The following is a 17,850-nucleotide window of genomic DNA, read 5'->3' as shown; positions in this document are numbered from 1 at the left end:
GTACATGTAAACGGTAGCTGATGGGCAAGTGCAGTCTGTAAATGTCGCGCTTTTTGTACCCCTTTCCACATCATCCTTTTTCATGGTGTAGTCTTACACCTCCCATTGCCTCATCTTCATTTGTCACTTAGGTAGAATAGTCTTATCAAGTAGACAAAGGGACATCCGCTGGAGACTATAGATTATGGAATGGTTGGCACCCATTCTTTAAGACCTGGCCTGGAGTGGGAGTTAGGGGGTTGGGAGATTGTCAGAATCTTAGAGTCAGCAGGCTATAAAAGATCTTCACATAACTCTTAAGCCCTGGCTGAAACAATAAAGCTAGTGTCAGTGTTGGGGTTTTGTGTTGTTTTTCTCCCAAAGTCCCCTTTGCAGTGTATCTACATATACAGACAGCATATATGCCGAGTAGAGAAAGGGCAGGAAGGACAAAATACCCGTGGAATTGGGCCGGGTTGGGTCTTCCAACCCCACACTATAGTCTAATAGGGAAGCCGCGCTGTGACAATTGACCTCCAATCCCAAACAGGTAAGTTATGGGAGAGGAGGCTGGTGTAAGCCAGGATTTGTGGAAATGCTCCTTTGGGGGAAGGGCCGGGAGGTCAGCGGTCGGGTGAGTAAAATCCTGCTTCCTGCCTGACAGGGGGCGGGATTCTTGGTCTCCGTGGAGACGGCTACTCCTAGCGACCTAACAGGCGTTGAGCAGAGTTGCTGGCCCGATGGACGCGGAGAGCCTCCTCCTGTCGCTGGAGCTGGCGTCGGGCAGTGGGCAGGGCCTCAGCCCAGACCGCCGGGCCTCGCTGCTCACTTCCCTCCTGCTAGTGAAGCGCGACTACCGATACGATCGGGTCCTGTTTTGGGGTCGCATCCTCGGCATCGTCGCGGATTACTACATCGCGCAGGGCCTGAGTGAGGACCAGCTCGCACCACGCAAGACACTCTACAGGTGGAGGCGGCACCGGAGCGGTTGAGACCTCTGGAGTGGATCCAGGAGGGCTCCGCCGAGGCAGGGAGACGGCTGGCGGGTCCCGAAAGGGGCGGGGCTTATGGTCGGAGAGCTGTGCGCAGAGCCTGAGCCCGACAGAATGAGAAAAGGCCTGGGGGCGGAGTCTGGGGACGAAAACGCACTGTTGAGGGGTGGGAACTGGGATGGCTTGGAACCTGGAGATCTAGGGTGTGAGGGGGCGGGGAAGTGGCTGGAGAGGTCAGAGAGGGCGGGGCCGGGGAGCACGCCCCAGCTGTTTGGGAGGCTGAGGCAGGAGGATCGCAAGTTCAAAGCCAGCCTCAGCAAATTAGCGAGGCCCTAAGCAACTCAGCGAGACCCTGTCTCAAAAGGCTGGGGATGTGACTCAATGGTTAATCGTTGCTGGGTTCAAGCCTCGGTACCAAAAAAAAAAAAAAAAAAAGAAAGAAAGAAAGAAAAAAATAAATTTAGGTATGCATGGATTAGTAACAGAGGCCAGGAACAAAGAAGGTCCTGGAGAAGGCAGACCTGGAGTAGAAGACAGATCCGAGTCAGCTGCTGGACCTGGCAATTCCCAAGGATTGAGTTTAGAGAAAGGTCAGACGCCCTGGGCATGGGTTGGTGCTGTTTGGAAGCATCTTCGATGGAGGCGTCGCTCTGCAGTAATAGTCGCTTTGGAAGTAGAAAATAGGCAAAATGGGGAGAGGTATGTAGAACTAGGAAAAATTCCCTGAATTTTTTTTTTTTTTTTTGATGGTCCATACAGGACCATCAAGCCTTTTTAACTCACCCCAATGATGATGGGGAAACTTATGAGTTTATAAAGCAGTCCATTCAAGCTGCAGGTTGTTTGGAGACTTCATTTACCTATCTATATACCAATCCAACATTGACTGGTTATAGCCTGTGTGTCCCTTGGGGTTAGGAAGATGACCAAGACATACCTCTGTCTAAGAGTCATTCACATCCAAGGGAGGGGCACAGACTTGTCATTCAGCAGTTAAAGCTCCATGTGAGCTGGGCAGGGTTAGCATGCCTGCAATACCAGAGGCTCCTGAGGCTGAGGCAGGAGGATCACGAGTTCAAAGTCAGCCTCAGCAAAAGCGAGGTGCTAAGCAACTCAGTGGGCCTCTGTATCTAAATAAAATACAAAATAGGGCTGGGGATGTGGCTCAATGGCCGAGTGCCCCTGAGTTCAATCCCTGGTATCCAAAACAACAACAACAACAACAACAAATGATGTGTTAAAAACTATAACAGAAAAGTATACATAAAGGGAGACCAAGAGCCCTGGTCTTCTAGAGAACAACTAAGATTAATCAGGGAGTAACTTGCATTGCTTCTGAAAGGTAAGCAGTTCTCCAGGCTAGTGTGGGGAAAGGAGTAACAGAGGAAAAGTTTTGCACTCTGGCTATAGAAGGCTCAGAGTGCAGCATGGGGTTTTGTAGAAGTGGATGGAGAGAGGCCAAGGGAAGCCCTTGAGGGGCTAGAAGAAGAACCTGTTTATAAGTGAGTGAGCAAAATGGCCTGAAAGTAGGTTGAGCATTTAGGAGTCAATGTAGCATCAAGATGAAGAGTCTTTGAAAGGGAAAAGTAACTGAAGGAGTAGTGGTGGCAGTGGTGGATGGAAAGATTTAGGTGGAAGAGTGGGTTTTAATGGGAGTGGTGGTGAAGGAGAGTTCCAGATCCATTCCTACTTCTGGCTGAGGCAGCTAAGTTCAGGCCCATTCAGGCCCACTGGCTAGGAGAGAATTCAGACAGCAGGACCTGGGAAGACTCAGTGAATCGGGGGTGAGTTTCCGAGAGCAAGGTATAAGAAGGCAGATTAAAATGCAGATATGAAGTCTAGAAGGAAAATTTAGACTGAAGACAAGAGATTGGGATTCATTTTATTTTATTGTATGTGTTGAACACCTACCACATGCTAAAAATTGATTTAGGTGCAAAGAATTCATTGGTAAATGATACAAAGGCTTTGTCTTCATAGAGCTTATTCAATGCAGTGTGTGTTTTAGGGTCAAGGGGGTAGAGACAAAATAGATAAAATATATTACATGCCAGCTAAAGTGTCTCCACCCAAAAGGATGGGGTATTATTTTATTTTTTGCAGTGATGGGGACTGAACCCAGGGCTTTGATCAGGCTAGGAAATTGTTCTACCACTAAGCTATATCTAATTTTTTTTTTTTTTGGAGACAGAGTCTTGAGAAGTTGCCCAGGCTGGTCTCACACTTGTGTTCCTCCTGCCTTGGCAGGAGCTGTGATTATAGGCATGCGCCACCACATCCAGCTTTTGGAGTACTATATTAAACAGGGTGGTCATGTCCTCTCTGATTGGGTGATATTGGAGAAGAGACCTGAAGTGACTGAGGAAGTGATCTGTGTGGATCTCTGAGGGAAGTGAATTCCAGACAAGTGTGAAGGCCCTAATTCAGGCGTGTGCTTAGTGTGTTTGTGGAGCTTCATAGCAACTAGCATGGCAAGAGAGGAATGAGCTCTGAGGGAATATGTTTTAGGACATGAGATCAGAGAGGTGAGGAGTGGAAAGCTATCATATAGGACCTTGTGGGGCATGAAAAGATATGGTTCAATGAAAAGTCATTAGAAGATTCTGCACAGAAGTGACATGATTTGGTTTAGGTTTGAACAGTTTGGTGGCTACTAGTCTGAGAGGGGAGTCAATGTAAATTGACACAGGGAAGACAGTTACGGCATCTACTGCAATATCCAGGCAAGAGTGATTAGTGGCTTGGACCAGTGGAGGTGATTGAATTCTGTATATTTACTGGGTATAGCTGGGCCTCAGGAAGACAAAGAAAAAAATAGGTGAGAATTGATCTCTGGAATTACTTGAGAAACTGGAGGAAGAAGAGAAGGTCTTGAGCCTAGGTTAGGCCTCCCTGAGATGGGAGGAGGGATGACCATGCTGTTGGCTCAGGAGTCAAGCTGAGCAAAAATTAGGGCTCACCAAAGCAGGGGTGCCATGATTGAGTAAAGTTCAGCTTCCAGAAACTCATTTGGAAGTTCAGTCCAGATGTACAGGAAGAGTCTCATAATTTCAGTATACAAATCCCACCCCTGATGCAGTTGTTTGACTTAAAAAATTTTCGACTTTACAATGGTGCAAAAGCAGTATTCATTCAGTGGAAATTGTACTTTGAGTATTAATCTTTTTCTGGAATAGTAGTATGCAGTCTGACCCTCTCTTGGGATGCTGATCAGAGCAGTAAGCTGTAGCTCCCAGCAGATGTTGTTGCTAAGCCATGTTTGCTAGGTCAAATACATTTTTTTTTACTTGGCAATATTTTCAATTTACTCTGAGTTTATCAGGATATGACCTTATTGGAAGTTGCAGGGCATCATTAAATTCTTGTGACCTTAAAAAAATAAAATAAAATGTCTGGGCATGGTAGTACATGCCTGTGATCCCAGCAGCTTGGGAGGCTGAGGCTGAGGATTGAAAGTTCAAAGCTGGCTTCAGAAATTTAATGAGCTTCTATCTCTAAATAAAACATATAAAAAGGCAGAGGACGTGGCTCTGTGGTTAAATCCCTAGTACCCCCCCCCAATTAATTAATTAATTAAAATAAAATGGAGCTATACTTGGTGGCACATGCCTGTAATCCTAGCAATTTGGGAGGCGGAGGCAGGAGGATATCAAGTTCAAGGCCAACCTTAGCAACTTAGTGAGACCCTGTCTCAAAATAAATAATAAAAATGTCTGTGGCCAGGTGCTGTGGTGCGTGTCTATAATCCCAGTGGCTGGGGAGGCTGAGGCAGGAGAATTGTGAGTTCAAAGTGAGCCTCAGCAATGGTGAGGCACTAAGCAACTCAGTGAGACCCTGTCTCTAAATAAAATACAAAATAGGGCTGGGAGTTTCCCAAAAAAAAATTGTCTGAGGATGCAACAGTGTCCCTGGGTTCAATCCACCAGTACCATAAATAAATATGTAAATAAATAAATAAAATTTGTTTCACGCATGAGGGTAGACTGCATGTGCAACAGGCATTGAGGGTTTCTAAGAGTCTGAAGGGAAGAAAGGTGGAAGTTCTAACAGCTCTTTGGGGGCCTGACCAACTAGGGCTAAAGGAGGTGCAGGAAGACTGGGTAAAGGGCCATTGGAATCCAGGGGTGATGATGGATATCATTGGCAGCCTGAACTGCACCGATTGGAGCCTCTTGCCCCCCGCCACAGAGGAGACGATGGCACAGACAGCCATGGTGAAGGGTCGCTTCATGGGGGACCCATCACATGAGTATGAACACACTGAAATCCAGAAAGTGAATGAGGGTGAGAAGATCTTTGAAGAAGAAGTAGTGGTAAGTGCAGGTGGGAGGGTGGCCTGAGCCATCCAGACGCCAGCCCAGGAGCATGTGCTTAGAATGCCTGAGGCCCTGGGTTCCATCCCCAACACCCAAATGAAACACACACACACACACACACACACACACACACACACACACACCAGCTCAATAGAAAGGGCAATGATGGCTATTACCATGACCTTCACTGCTGCCTAGTTGGTACTGAGTACATGGGTGTGCCCGATACTTTGCTGCTGTGCTTCAAACATCTTCTTTAATCCCTGTGATTCTGTGCAGATGAGACATTACTTTCCAGATGGTAGAGAGGAAGACACTGAAGCTTAGAGAGGTTAAGAGACTTGCCCAGGGGCACACAGAGTGAGGGGAGAGGACAGGCAGCTCTTGTGGAGCCTGGTTCTGGTGGGGCTGGGAAGCAGGGTCTTTGCTGTGTTCTGATGTCAAGGAAGGTGCCCAGGCTTGTGTGTGTGTGTGTGTGTATTTTTGTCACATACACAGACTGCATTCTCAACCCTCTTACATTTTTATGTCAATTTTTATTATACTACAAAATACATCACATAGTCCAAGGTTCAAAAGTATATGGAAATGCTGGGTGTGGTAGTGCAGACCTGTAATCCCAGTGTCTCTCTGGAGGCTGAGGCAGGAAGATCACAAGATCAAAGCCAGCCTCAGCAACTTAGTAAGGCTCTTAGCAACTTAACAAGACCCTGTCTCAAAATAAAATTTAAAAATAGGGCTGGGAATATGGCTCAGTGGTTAAGTGCTCCTGGGTTCAATCCTTGGGCTCAATCCCTGTCCCCCCCCCAAAAAAAAAAAAGTATATAAAGATACATAGTAAAGTTTCCTGTCTTTCCTGTCTACAAGTTAAGCAGATCTCCCCTCTGGGGGACATTAATGAAGTTGTTTTGCATGTGTGTGTGTGTCCATCCACATCTTTCTATGAGAGTGCAGTCCCAATCAGAAGCCTCATCATGTCCTAGGAGTTAGGAGTGTCCTAGCATCAGAAACCTGAATGTTTTGCAGGGTCCCCAGGGGATCTGAATTTACACTGAAGTGTGAGGTGCTGTTTCCAGAGACAGTTCATGCAAATATAAACCTCAGCAAATACCCTACCTCAGCAAATTCTCTTTTGCCTTTAATACATGACACAAAACAAATGACTGCCAGTTATCTGCACAGTCCTGAACCTTGCCGTTTTCACTTAACAATGTCTTCTGAAGACCTTTCTGTGCAGTGCCTGAAAGGGCCACCTCATTCTTTGTGCCAGTGTGGGATGTGCCAGTATTTAGCCAGCATCCGGTTCATGGAAATATCAGCTTCCAGGTGTGAACTTTGGCAAGCAATGCCACAAGGAGTGACTTTGTACATAATGTCATTTCCAGTGTGCGTGCTTCATCTGAAGGATCGATTCCTAGAAATAGAATTGCTGGGTCAATATGAAAAGAGCCAAAATTTTGAAGCTAGACAAAGCCAGAATTCAAAACCCAGTTCCCACACTTGAACCCAGAGGGTAACAAAACTCTGTGGTTGGGCTGCCAGGCCCCAGGGCCAGCTGCACCTCACACCTGATAGACAGTTTCCTGGGCCTCTGTTTCATTTTCTGTCAAACTAGGATAGTAGTATTTGCTTTGCCATTTGTGCAGATTGACTGAGGTGACATATTCAAAGTCCCTGGCAATGCACTTACTGAATGTTAGTTTTCTCCTTTGCCAACCATGCAAAATGGTGGCCCATGGGAAATAGGTGGATCCTTGATTCTATGGGGCCTCTGTTGACACATTTTCCCTGCCAAGTGGTGCTTTTGCCCAGATATCTCTATGCAGTCCTTTTGATCATGGTGCCCTTCATGTTGATTGTAACCAAATTGCATCTGTGCAAGAAGATTATAAAATGGGGGAAATGCTTGAGAAATAATGGGCAGGATATAAAACTATGTAAACTGTGACTCTCATTTTATGTTTAATATATGCATAGAAAAAAGCGGAGAAGGAAGTATACCAATATGTTAGTGATTATCTTTGGGAGGTGGGATTTGAGTGTTTTTAATCCTCTTAGGTATGTCTTTTTATCTTATCCAAATATTCTACAGGGAGATGATTGCTTTCATATTCTAAGAAGGCAAAATAAGCATGACTTAAACATGATGATTGAATGGTATGTACATCTGGAGATGGCTCTGTGACCTTAAGGGTCTTTTTGGAAAGAGAGGGAACATAACAAACCATTCATGGTGACTGTCCCCTGCCAAGGGGAAGAGAGAAGGCAACTTGGGGGGTCAGAGAGAAGAACTGAATTTCTTGTAGTTTTGAATACTGTGTCACCTATAATGATCACCAATTCAAAAAGGAAAAAAAGAAAGGAGGAAAAGAAAGAAAAAGGAAGAAGGAGATCTGTGAAAGAATGTATACACATAAAGTGTGTGTGTATGTGTGTGTGTGTGGTACTGGAGATGGGACTCAGGGCCTCACACTTGCTAGGCAAGTGCCCTACCAGTGAGTAACTGAGCAACTGGTATTTTTGTATCAGTTTTTATTTTGCTAGATAATACATCACATGGTCCCAGATTCAGATGTAGAAAATGGAATATAGTAAGTTTTCCTCTCATCCTTGTTTGCCAGGTATGTAGGTCCTCTTCCTGGGGGACATAAATTTAACTGTCGTGCATGTGCAGGGAGGGAAGGTGAGGGCTTTCCCACCATGATCTTCTGTGGCCTTAGCTAGCACCTGTACTGGGTGACTCAGGTAAGAGGGCCATACAGAGGGTCCTCGCACCAGGTGTGAGTGGACACAGCACTCTGGCTGGATGCTCCTTTCTGCTCTTCTCAGGTCCAGGTCAAGGAAGAGACCCGCTTGGTGTCCATCATTGACCAGATTGACCAGGCTGTGGCCATCATCCCCCGAGGTGCCCTCTTCAAGACCCCTTTTGGACCCTCTAATGTTAACCGAACTTTTGAAGGTGAGTTCTTTGGAGCCCCTCTCAGGACACGAGGGCCTCTCTTCCCAAAAGTCAGATACATGTCTGGGACACCAGAGTGGACCTGCCCTCCTTGGAGAAGTAAGCTGGGCCACATCACCTAGGAGCATGTGCCCCATGAGCTGGTGTTGGTGGTTGGGATGGGCTACCCTGTCTCTGGACCTGAGTCTCTTGTGCCCGGGGGGTGGGGGGGTGGGGGGGTGGGAGTAACCATGGTTGCTGAACATGGTCTGAGCTACCTGCTTTTCCCCACCTGCCTTGTCCTTGGACTTTTCCTCATTGCAGGATCTGAACCAAACTTTTCCCTTTTCTCCCTTCACTTCTCTGTCAGTGGTTGACTTAGTCTTTAACAAAGCCCTCCATATGGTCCCAAGGCAAAAAGGGGCTCTAGAGCTTTGGGTGACCATCCTCCCTGGCTGCCTCCTCTTCCTAGGACTGTCCTTGTCTGAAGCCAAGAAGCTCAGCTCTTACTTCCACTTCAGGGAGGCTATCGACTTGAAGAATAAGACCTTGCTTGAGAAGGCTGATCTGGACCCCTCCCTGGACTTCATGGACTCTTTGGAGCATGACATCCCCAAAGGTAGTAGTCTATTATCTTGAGGATCTGTCCCCAGGCTAAAGCAGTGGGTTGTGCCATATGCCCCTCTTCTCTGAGACTGGAAGCTAGGACCTGGGTAGGAATTGGTGGCTTACTATGGGCCCTTGAGACTGGGGCTTCCCCAGGGTCTAGTTGTAGTAAATACTTGGTTAATATTTTCCAGTGTCCAAAATTGGGATTTTTTTTCCCTGAGATACTTCCACAAATGTGAAGTAGCTCAGAGTCTCTTGATTTTCAGAGAAACCTTTTTTTTAAAAAAAATGAAAAATAACCACCCTATTTTGATTTTCTTTAAATTAATAGGTTAAATTGTATGAATTTATCATGTACAATGTGATATTTTAAAATATATATATACAGGGCTGGGGATATAGCTTAATGGCAGAGCACATGCTTAGCATGTGCAAGGCCCTGGGTTTGATCCCCAGCAACACACCCACAGTCAAAAGAAAATTCTATATACACTGTGGAATAGTCCAATCCAATTAATTAAAAATGTATTACCTCGCCTAGTTCTCATTTTTGCAATCAGAACATTTATCCACTCTTCATTTTTCAAGAATACATTATAGTCATCATGAACTATTAATCATGTAGTCCTTGTAAAGATTACCAATTCAAAAAAGAAAGAAAGAAGCCACTACTACTTGGAATACTGAGGCAGGATGATGCATGCATAAATAAATAAAATACATAAAAATAAAGGAAGAGGACAAGGGACGCATGTGCTGCTCAATAGATCTCTTACACTTATTTCTCCCAAGTATAATTCTATATCCTTTGATAACATCACCGTGGGCCCCTTTCCCCCAACCACTCCAATGACTAGTAACCACTGTTGGTCTAATCTGTTCTGTGAGGTCAACCTTTTAGGTTTCGTGTATGAGTGAGATTATGTGATACTTGTATTTCTGTGCCTGGTTTTTCACTTAACAAAATGATCGGTAGTCCCATCCATGTTGTTGATAAAATTTCATTCTTTTTTTAATGGCTGAATAGTATTCCCAGGTGTATATATTTCCAATTTCTTTATCCATTTATCTGTTGATGGACACTTAGATGGTTTCTATTTCTTAGCTGTTGTGAATGGTGCTGCAATGAATGTGGGAGTTTAATGTCTCTTTGACAGACTATTTTATTTCCTTTGGAAATATACTCAGGAGTGGGATTGTTGGATACATAGCAATCTTGAATGGAGGCAGGTTAGGAATCTTCCTGAAAACATCTCTGAAAACATCCTGAAAATACTAGTAACACATCAATTTTCAGTCTGGGAGTTCTGGACAATGCTTGGGACATAACTGTGGCTCAATGAGTGGGTGTTGGTTGATAAGTGAACCACCCATTAAAGACATGAGTTGTGTCTTTACGTGTGTGTGTGTGTGTGTGTGTGTGTGTGTGTGTGTGTTTTACTGGGAATTGAACCACTGAAATATGTCCCCAGCCCTTTTAAGACAGGGTATAGTTAAGTTGCCTGGGGCTGGCCTCAAACTTGTGATCCTCCTGCCTTAGCCTCCCATTTAGCTAGGATTACAGCCATGCACCACCATGCCTAGCTTGTACACTGACTTTCTGCTATGTATTTGGTTCATTTAAAAAAAAAAATTTTTTTTTTGTACCAGGGATTTAATCCAGAGGTGCTTTACCACTGAGCCACATCCCCAGCACCCGCCTTTTTTTTAATCTCACTTGTCTCCTATCTTAGCTGGCAACCTAATACTGGGTTCACAAAATCTGACTATTACAATAACTCAAGAAAATGACAAAGAAAGCACGCAACCACACAGAAATACCTTTTCAATAATCTGGAGATTGCTCTGTGACCTTATTGGGTCCTTGGAAAGAGAGAGAGCCACCTGAATTCTTTATTTTTATATAGGGAATACACAGGAGAGGTTCCATGGAACATTCTATCCCCAAAAGGGCAAAGAGGTAGGATTACAAAGGAACAGGTGAGTGTAGCTCAACCCCTGCTGGTGACACCCATACCTGGAGCCACGCCTCATTATCCGAGTGGGGTAATGCCTAAGTTACTGCTACCTGGCACTGCCTTGCCAGACTGAAGGCAATAATTGGTCAGAACCCGGTGCTTCAGGACTTAAGCGCGTTTGCATCCAGGGCAGCTCCCGACACTCACTAAATTACTTAAGGCCTCACTAAGTTTCCAAGGCTGGATCTGAACATGGGATCCTCCTGCCTCAGCCTTCTGAGCCCCTGGGATTACAGATGTGTGCTACCATGCCCAGCTCCCTGTATGTGGTACTTTTGAATCATAAAATATAGAGCTTAAGAGGCCAGTGGTTTCTGGCAGGGCCACAGACACCCAATTTCCTTCCTTCAAGCATTACCAGGCACATCTATTGATGTTGTCACCTGAGACAGGTGTGAGGTTGTAGGCCTTTGGGGATCAGAAGCATAGTGACTTAGTACTGTGCTTTTTTTCTTTCTGTGGTTGGCATTTCTGAGAACTAGAGGGATTTGATGATGATGATGGTGGTGATCATGACAGTCACAATAACTAATTCATAAAAGCAATGACACTGGGGTTGGGGATGTGGCTCAAGCTGTAGCGCGCTCACCTGGCATGCGTGCGGCCCAGGTTTGATCCTCAGCACCACATACAAACAAAGATATTGTGTTAGCCAAAAACTAAAATAAATAAATAAATATAAAAAAATTTAAAAATAAATAGAAAAAAAAAAAAAAAAAAAGCAATGACACTGCTTGTTGGGACCAGGTGCGGTGCTCAGCCATTCCCATGCCTTATCTAATCTTAATCTTTGCAGCCAGCCTATGAGCTGTTATTATCCCCATTTTACAGAGGAAGAAATAGTGGTTCTGAGAGTTAACCCCAAGGACACACTATTTGAGCAGTAGACTCCAAGGCTCTGGCATTAACTGTGGTGTCAAATAGTGACAGGTGACAGTGGGTATAAAGGGGCAATAGTTACGTCCAGCACTAGGAAAAACACTTCTGAGGAGCAACAAGCAACCAACAAGGCTGAACCTAAGGGAGGGGTGGGGTGGCAAGAGCTCAGGGGGCAGAACTGGCGCTGCAATCCTGAATTGCCACTGACTAATTGTGTGCTTTTAGGACAAGCTCTTCCAGTTCCTTGTGCCTTGGTTTCCTCATTTCTAAATGCAGAAATAGATATTTTCTATCTCATTGGGCTGTTATGAGGATTAAATGAGGTAACTCCTATACAAAGTTCTTATAATAGGACCTAGCACACAGGAAACACTCAAATGATTATTAATGATAATGATTTTCAGTGGCAAAAAGTCAGTAGAGATGAATTGGGGCAGGCCTAGCAAGACCCAGAAGGCCAGGGCAGAAACTGCTGATGGTTTGGAAGCAGGTCTTCGATGATAATGCAGCACAGGTGGAGAGAGAAGGGACAAGGCAAGCCAGGCCTCAGGAGGCTGTCTTGGGGCCACTGTAGCACCCAGGGGACAGGGAGTAGTCCTGAGTGGGTAGCTGCCACCAAGGAGTGGCCACTCTGGCTGCTGCCACATGGGGGTGTACAAATTAAGCACCCTTGAGGCCTTCCAGTCCCACAGTGAAGGGTAGGAGGGGCTTCCAGTCCAGTGGGGGAGATGAGGAAGGGCTATAGGAGTTGGAGGATCAGACACAGTTCTTATCTCCTCCAACTCTGCCCACAGCTTTGCTCAAAGCTGGAGAGTGCTGCACACCCCCTCTTGACAAAGGTACCAGAGATTCTGGGATTCAGCACCAGGGGCAGAGGATGGACCCATAGAAATCTTTCTATTTTCCTTAGTCTGGGGTGGCAACTGCACCCTTGGCTCAGGGAAGCCATCTGTAGCCTCTTTCCTTGCAGCTGGATGTGGGGGTGGGAGGATGGGGCTTTCCCTTTATCCAGTGGGAGGGGCAAAGAGAACACCAGGGCTTCTACAGCTAAGATCAAAGCCATTCAGACTGGGCGGTGGGGGCAGCAAAGTCTTCCAAGGAAACACCATCAGCTCAGTCTGCACTGTCTTTCCTTGCAGCAGCGGAAGTAAGATGTAGAGTTTTGGGAGTTGTGCTAAAGGCTGCTGGGGCCACCCTGGTGTGTCCAATTGGCGAGTGAGTCTATCAGGCCTCTGGGAGGCATAGGGCCTGGGCATATTTCAGAGACTCTCAGTATTCTGCCCTGATTGTGGGTCCCAGCACTACAGGATTCCCTGAGGATTCCACTTCTCTGGCCAGCCAGCATGTTCCTTTGTCCTCAGTGTTGGCCTCGGGAGCTGAGAGGTCCTGGCTTCTGTGCAGGTGTGTGTGTGGGGTACTCTTGGCTCTACCTTTGGAAACCTCCCAGCCCTTGGCCTCTGGGTTACTAACCCTTCCTCCCAGAGTTACGACCAGAAAACCTACAGGAAGTCAGACCCAGCTTTTTCTCATGAGGGTTTAGTGGGGGGCATGTGTGTATGTGGGGGTGTGGATGGTCAGGAGAGAGCAGACAGCTCCATTGGGGAGGACTCCATTCCTTAGCAGTCAGCAAAAGAGAATGAGCTGCTGGGGGACTCCTCTGCCAGACAGACAGCATCTGAGAGGGCTGGGCTGCTAGGTGAGGCCAAAACCCTAAGAAAGTATTCCCTGGACACCAGACTTGCCTAGAGGGTGAGATTTGGCAGCTATTCTATGCCCAGGCAAGATCATTGTGTGTGTGTGTGTGTGTGTGTGTGTGTGTGTGTGTGTTTAACAACTATTGTAGATGGGCAGCTTACCTTTGTTTATTTTTATGTGGTGTTGAGGAATGAACCCAGTGCCTCACACACACTGGGCAAGTGCTGTACCACTAAGCTACAGCCCCAGCCCAGATCATTGTGTGTATGTTTCTGGATCTGAGACAGTGTTCAGGGGAACGTGTCACCTTTGAGCAGGTGTGATTTAGGTTGGTTAGGTCCCTGGATTCCAACTCTCTGAGCCCATGGAGATAGGCCAGGAGTTCAACAGCTTGTCCCTGGGCCAGCCTTGGCTAAAAAGAGGAGAGGGATGTTACCTGGGGCCAATGTGCTATTATGAACTGTCATGCCATTCCCTGGGATCTGGGTGGCTTTAGGGGCTACTGCCTACTTCTGAGGATCTACCATCCTCCTGGTAGATTCAGGGCAGTGCCTGAGTTCTCTGACTCTGGGCTGTAGCTGAGTAACAGGTGGAACAGTAGGTGACATAGGTGGAATATTGGGTCTAGTCAGTGTTCTGCTACTCAATGCTCCTGAACCTTTCCAACAGCCACAGAGCAGCTGCTACATGCCAGGCCCTTTTGGTTTCCTCAGGATGAGATAGCTCCCTTACATAACAGAGACTTGGGGAGATCAAATGAAAGTCTGGGAAGGGAAAACCTAGGCTAGAAGGTGTCTTACAAATCGGATCACTGCTGTCTTGGGGACAGAGAGGAGAGTGAGTGGAGCAGAGCAGGAGGGCTGGAGGGTGGAGCTCCTGTCCTTGCTCCACTCTGGACTGGAGCAGATGGCAGAAAGGGCCAGGTGCAGGCCAGGACTCCATCACCAGCTCTCAGCAGCATATGCTCAGCTTGAGCAGCAGAGGGCAGCAAGGGTCCTGCTGCCTGGAGAGTAGCTTTGAAAGCTACCGTGTTGGATGGGGAGTGTACAAGTGAGACAGTGGTACTGGAGAGGGATGGGGAACATGGTGCCAGGATCAGTCTTCTGGGGGGTGTGTGTAGCAGCTCTTCACATCCAAGTCCCTTGGAAGTCCTATTGGACCATACTTGACCTTCTGGACTAGGGTCCCCGGCTCTGCTGCCCATCAATTAGACAGGAGGCTGACATCAGGGGAGTTATTTTCTTCCTCTTCTGTCCCCAGGCCTCTAGGGGGTTTGTCTATCTTGTGGCACTAGTGGGGGCAGTAATGGCTCCCTCCACTGAGAACCCATGGTCATTTTTTTTTTTTTGGTGTGTGACAAGATCAGGAGGGAGGGGCTGGGAGAGGGTCTCAAGCTATCTGCTGCCCCTGGACAACCCTGACCCGCAGCCTGGCCCATTTTCTCCCTCAATCTTAATTTCAGAGTGCTACTGCCTTTCTTTCTAATTGGTAGGAGAATGTAATTGTAAGTACACCCTGGCCTGAGTCTCCACTCCAGCAAAGTGAGAGTGAGCCTGGGACGCCCAGGAGGACCACCTGCCCCTTATAGGAGGCCTTTCCTTGATCTACCAGTTTATGTCACCCATATCCTCAAAGCGTGGAGAAGCGTGGCTGCCCACAGGCAGGAGGGAAGAGACCAGACTATAAACCAAAATACCAGGCTGCGCCTAGCCTTTTCAGTCTGTGGAATAAGAAAGTGGGTTAAGGTGATAGCAAGTGCCTGGCTCCTTAGGTAGATGCTACGTGACTTCTGGCACGTTGAGAGTCTGTGCGTTTCCTGGGTGACCAGCTGAGCCAGCGATGACGGAGTGTGACAGAAGTGTGACAGGAATGTGATGGAGGAAGGAGGCAGTGCTGTAAGCTGGCCAGCCCCTCACATGCCACTAACTCTGCCAGCACCCTTTGGCCTGCTTGGCACTGCCCTCTTGCCCTGCTGGGGGTGCTGTTTCTCTAGCTTCTCCTTGCTCTCTGGGTAGGAGACTCTGCTGATGCGCCTGAGCCACTGTGACTCCCTTCCCTTATCTAGTGCAGGCAAGGTTACCGAGGCCTAGGGCAGGCAGGCTGGTATGAGGGCAAGTGCAGACAGCTCTTACCTGAATGATGAGGGCCTAGGTTGGGGGTGGGCTCTAGGATTTCATTTTCTCAGGGCAGCAGGTGGTCCAGGGAGGCTGCAAGCCACTCTCCCTGTACGGGCAAGGAGGAATAAGTGGTCTTGTCTTTTTTTTTTAAAGGGGCCATGGGTTCCAATGTCAGGAAGGACTGTGCCTTGATAAGAAGCTGGCCGCAGATGATGCTTTGCCTGGCACGAGTGACAAAGTCCAGGGAATAGCACTTTCTCGGGCTGTGATTTTTGCCAAAGGCCAAACACAACGCCCTGGGAACATACTGTTCTGACATCCCCACCTGCATCTCCCCAGGCAGCGTTTCCTGGAGATGCGTGACCAGGAAACCAACAGGCCAGGGCCTCTAGATCCCAGGAGGGGTGGCCTGGATGAGCAGAGCCTAAGGTGCCCAAAGAGAGGTTGTAGAGCCGGGAGAAATGCCCTCTTCTCAGGGCAGTGCTCTAGCCAGAGCCCTGGCAACACAGGGACATTCACTTCCTTCTTGATGAGATCTGACAGGCACCGAGGGTGGGAGAGCCAGCCAGCACACACTGGGGCATCCACGTCATCATGCCATGCATGGGTGGTAGCACTTGTAGCCACTACATAGTGCTTGAGTGAGCCCAGAGGGCCAGGAGCAGACCTCTGTGTTCTCAGAGGCCTATTATTTGACCTGGGCAGGCAGTTACCCCTAGTGCAGAGCTGAACTGCCATCGGTGTCCAGTGTTCCCGGCAATCAGGTCTCTTGGAGGCAGGGTGGCCTCCAATGGGTGGAGACTGAGTTGTGAGGCTGTTGGGTGTGGAGTGACCAGGGTGGGCCATGGTTAGAGGTGGGCTGTGGGAAGCTAGGGCGGTGGGAGCCAAGCAGGCGGGCTGAGCTGGCAGCTGATGAAGGCTTCAGAGGAGCTCAATGCGTGGCTAGCTGTCCAACACCAGAACCTTCAAAGCATTTGCCTTTCTGGCAGGCCCCGGAACAGGGCTGCGGCTGGTTCGGGAGAGGCCTCAGTGCGCAGGGGAATAGAAGCCCCAGATCTGCATCCAGAGGCGATTTTCCCAGGCTCCTTCCTCCCACACAGAGGCTCCCTCCCTCAGATCTGGAGCTGGATCAGGCACTTCTAGCCAAGTCCTCATGGCTGTACAACTCAGCCCTGGGCTGGGCTGCTCCTGTCTGGAGAAGCAAAAACCAGGGCAGAACCCAGGATAAACAGGGGCTCCTTGGCGGCAGCCACCTCTCCCTTCCACTAAGGACTGCTTCCAGTCTACCAGCTGTCAGAAAGGGCACTGAGCTGAGCTGTCAAAAGTGGTCAAACTTCTACTTGAGCCCCTGGTCTGGTTTAGTCCCTCTCAAGAGCAGAGGCTTCTGGGACTGAGGAAGAGAGAAAATCTAAGCATGGGCAAAACCATACCAGAGCCAAAGTCACTGGTGATTACCACTAACATAGAGGGAAAGGAGGCTGGAGGGTATCTCCCTGCCACTCCCATCTCCTCTATGCCCGTGGATCAACCTGTAGCTAGACTTGCCAACAGGAACAGAACCCACTGGTTGGAGTTTCACTCTGCACTTCCTTAGCCCTCCCTCTAGAAGTGGTTTTTATGAGCTGCGAAATGGCTGAAACGGAGGAGCACACTTGTCGTCCCCTCCAGAGCCAGGCCTCACCTCTGCCATCTGCCAGCAGGGTCATGGAGCATCCAGATGGAGAGAGGCAACGCTTTGGTTGTTCTGCGCAGCCTGCTCTGGCCAGGTCTCACCTTCTACCATGCTCCTCGCACCAAGAACTACGGCTACATCTATGTGGGCACGGGTGAGAAGAACCTAGACTTGCCCTTCATGCTGTAGGATGGAAGAAACCTGGGTATTCAGCTCAGTCTAAAGAATGAGCTTGGCTTATTTGTTTTGTCTTGCCTTTCCTTATTTCTGCCTCCTTTTGGTGTCTAATCTCTAAAGAGAGGCCCACTGAGCCAAGAAACCTACCTAAAACAAATGGCAATGAACTCGAATGTGTTAAAGGAGACATTAGATAATGATGGGTGGCATGGCCATGGGAGGTGACAACCAGCAATCCTCTGAGGAAGGCAGCTCCTTAGACTCAGGTGAGAGCTACATGTAGGCCATGCAGCTCAACTCACGTCCTCCAGTATAATGAGCTCAGAGCTGTCAATAAAAAGTATGGAACCTGCTTAGCGCATGAACTCCATCCAGCGGCACTCCAGTGTAAGGGCTTAGTGGCTTGATGCTCAGCAACCAGATGGTAACATGCCCAGGCTCCCGGACTTCCCAAGCAG

At 47.9% G+C, this 17,850-nt stretch overlaps 1 protein-coding gene across 2 annotated transcripts; it reads left to right on the top strand.

The window, feature by feature from the left end:
- The first annotated feature begins 719 nt into the window (after positions 1–719).
- On the top strand, positions 720–17,797 carry Rsph9 (radial spoke head component 9). 2 transcript variants are annotated; one of them, XM_076858653.1, is made up of 5 exons: positions 720–946; positions 5,119–5,284; positions 8,117–8,246; positions 8,698–8,844; positions 17,244–17,797. In XM_076858653.1, the coding sequence occupies exons 1-5, from the start codon at positions 720–722 to the stop codon at positions 17,402–17,404; spliced, it is 831 nt and encodes a 276-aa protein (XP_076714768.1). In that variant the 3' UTR covers positions 17,405–17,797. The 2 variants fall into 2 exon arrangements, with proteins under 2 accessions (XP_076714768.1, XP_076714767.1); XM_076858652.1 differs by having other exon boundaries at positions 17,241–17,797.
- The last annotated feature ends 53 nt before the right edge of the window (positions 17,798–17,850 follow it).

Source organism: Callospermophilus lateralis, chromosome 6 (genome assembly GCF_048772815.1).
Source record: "Callospermophilus lateralis isolate mCalLat2 chromosome 6, mCalLat2.hap1, whole genome shotgun sequence".
NCBI lineage: Eukaryota > Metazoa > Chordata > Mammalia > Rodentia > Sciuridae > Callospermophilus > Callospermophilus lateralis.
The sequence above is the reverse complement of the archived record's forward strand: the minus strand, read 5'-3'. Positions and strand labels throughout refer to the sequence as shown.

Bases quoted from the DNA above. Each gene is read 5' to 3' on its own strand.
- Rsph9 (XM_076858652.1), top strand. From the start codon at position 720: ATGGACGCGGAGAGCCTCCTCCTGTCGCTGGAGCTGGCGTCGGGCAGT. The intron at 5,285-8,116 runs GTAAGTGCAGGT...TGCTCTTCTCAG, and splicing joins TCTTTGAAGAAGAAGTAGTG to GTCCAGGTCAAGGAAGAGAC. The intron at 8,247-8,697 runs GTGAGTTCTTTG...TCCTCTTCCTAG, and splicing joins TGTTAACCGAACTTTTGAAG to GACTGTCCTTGTCTGAAGCC.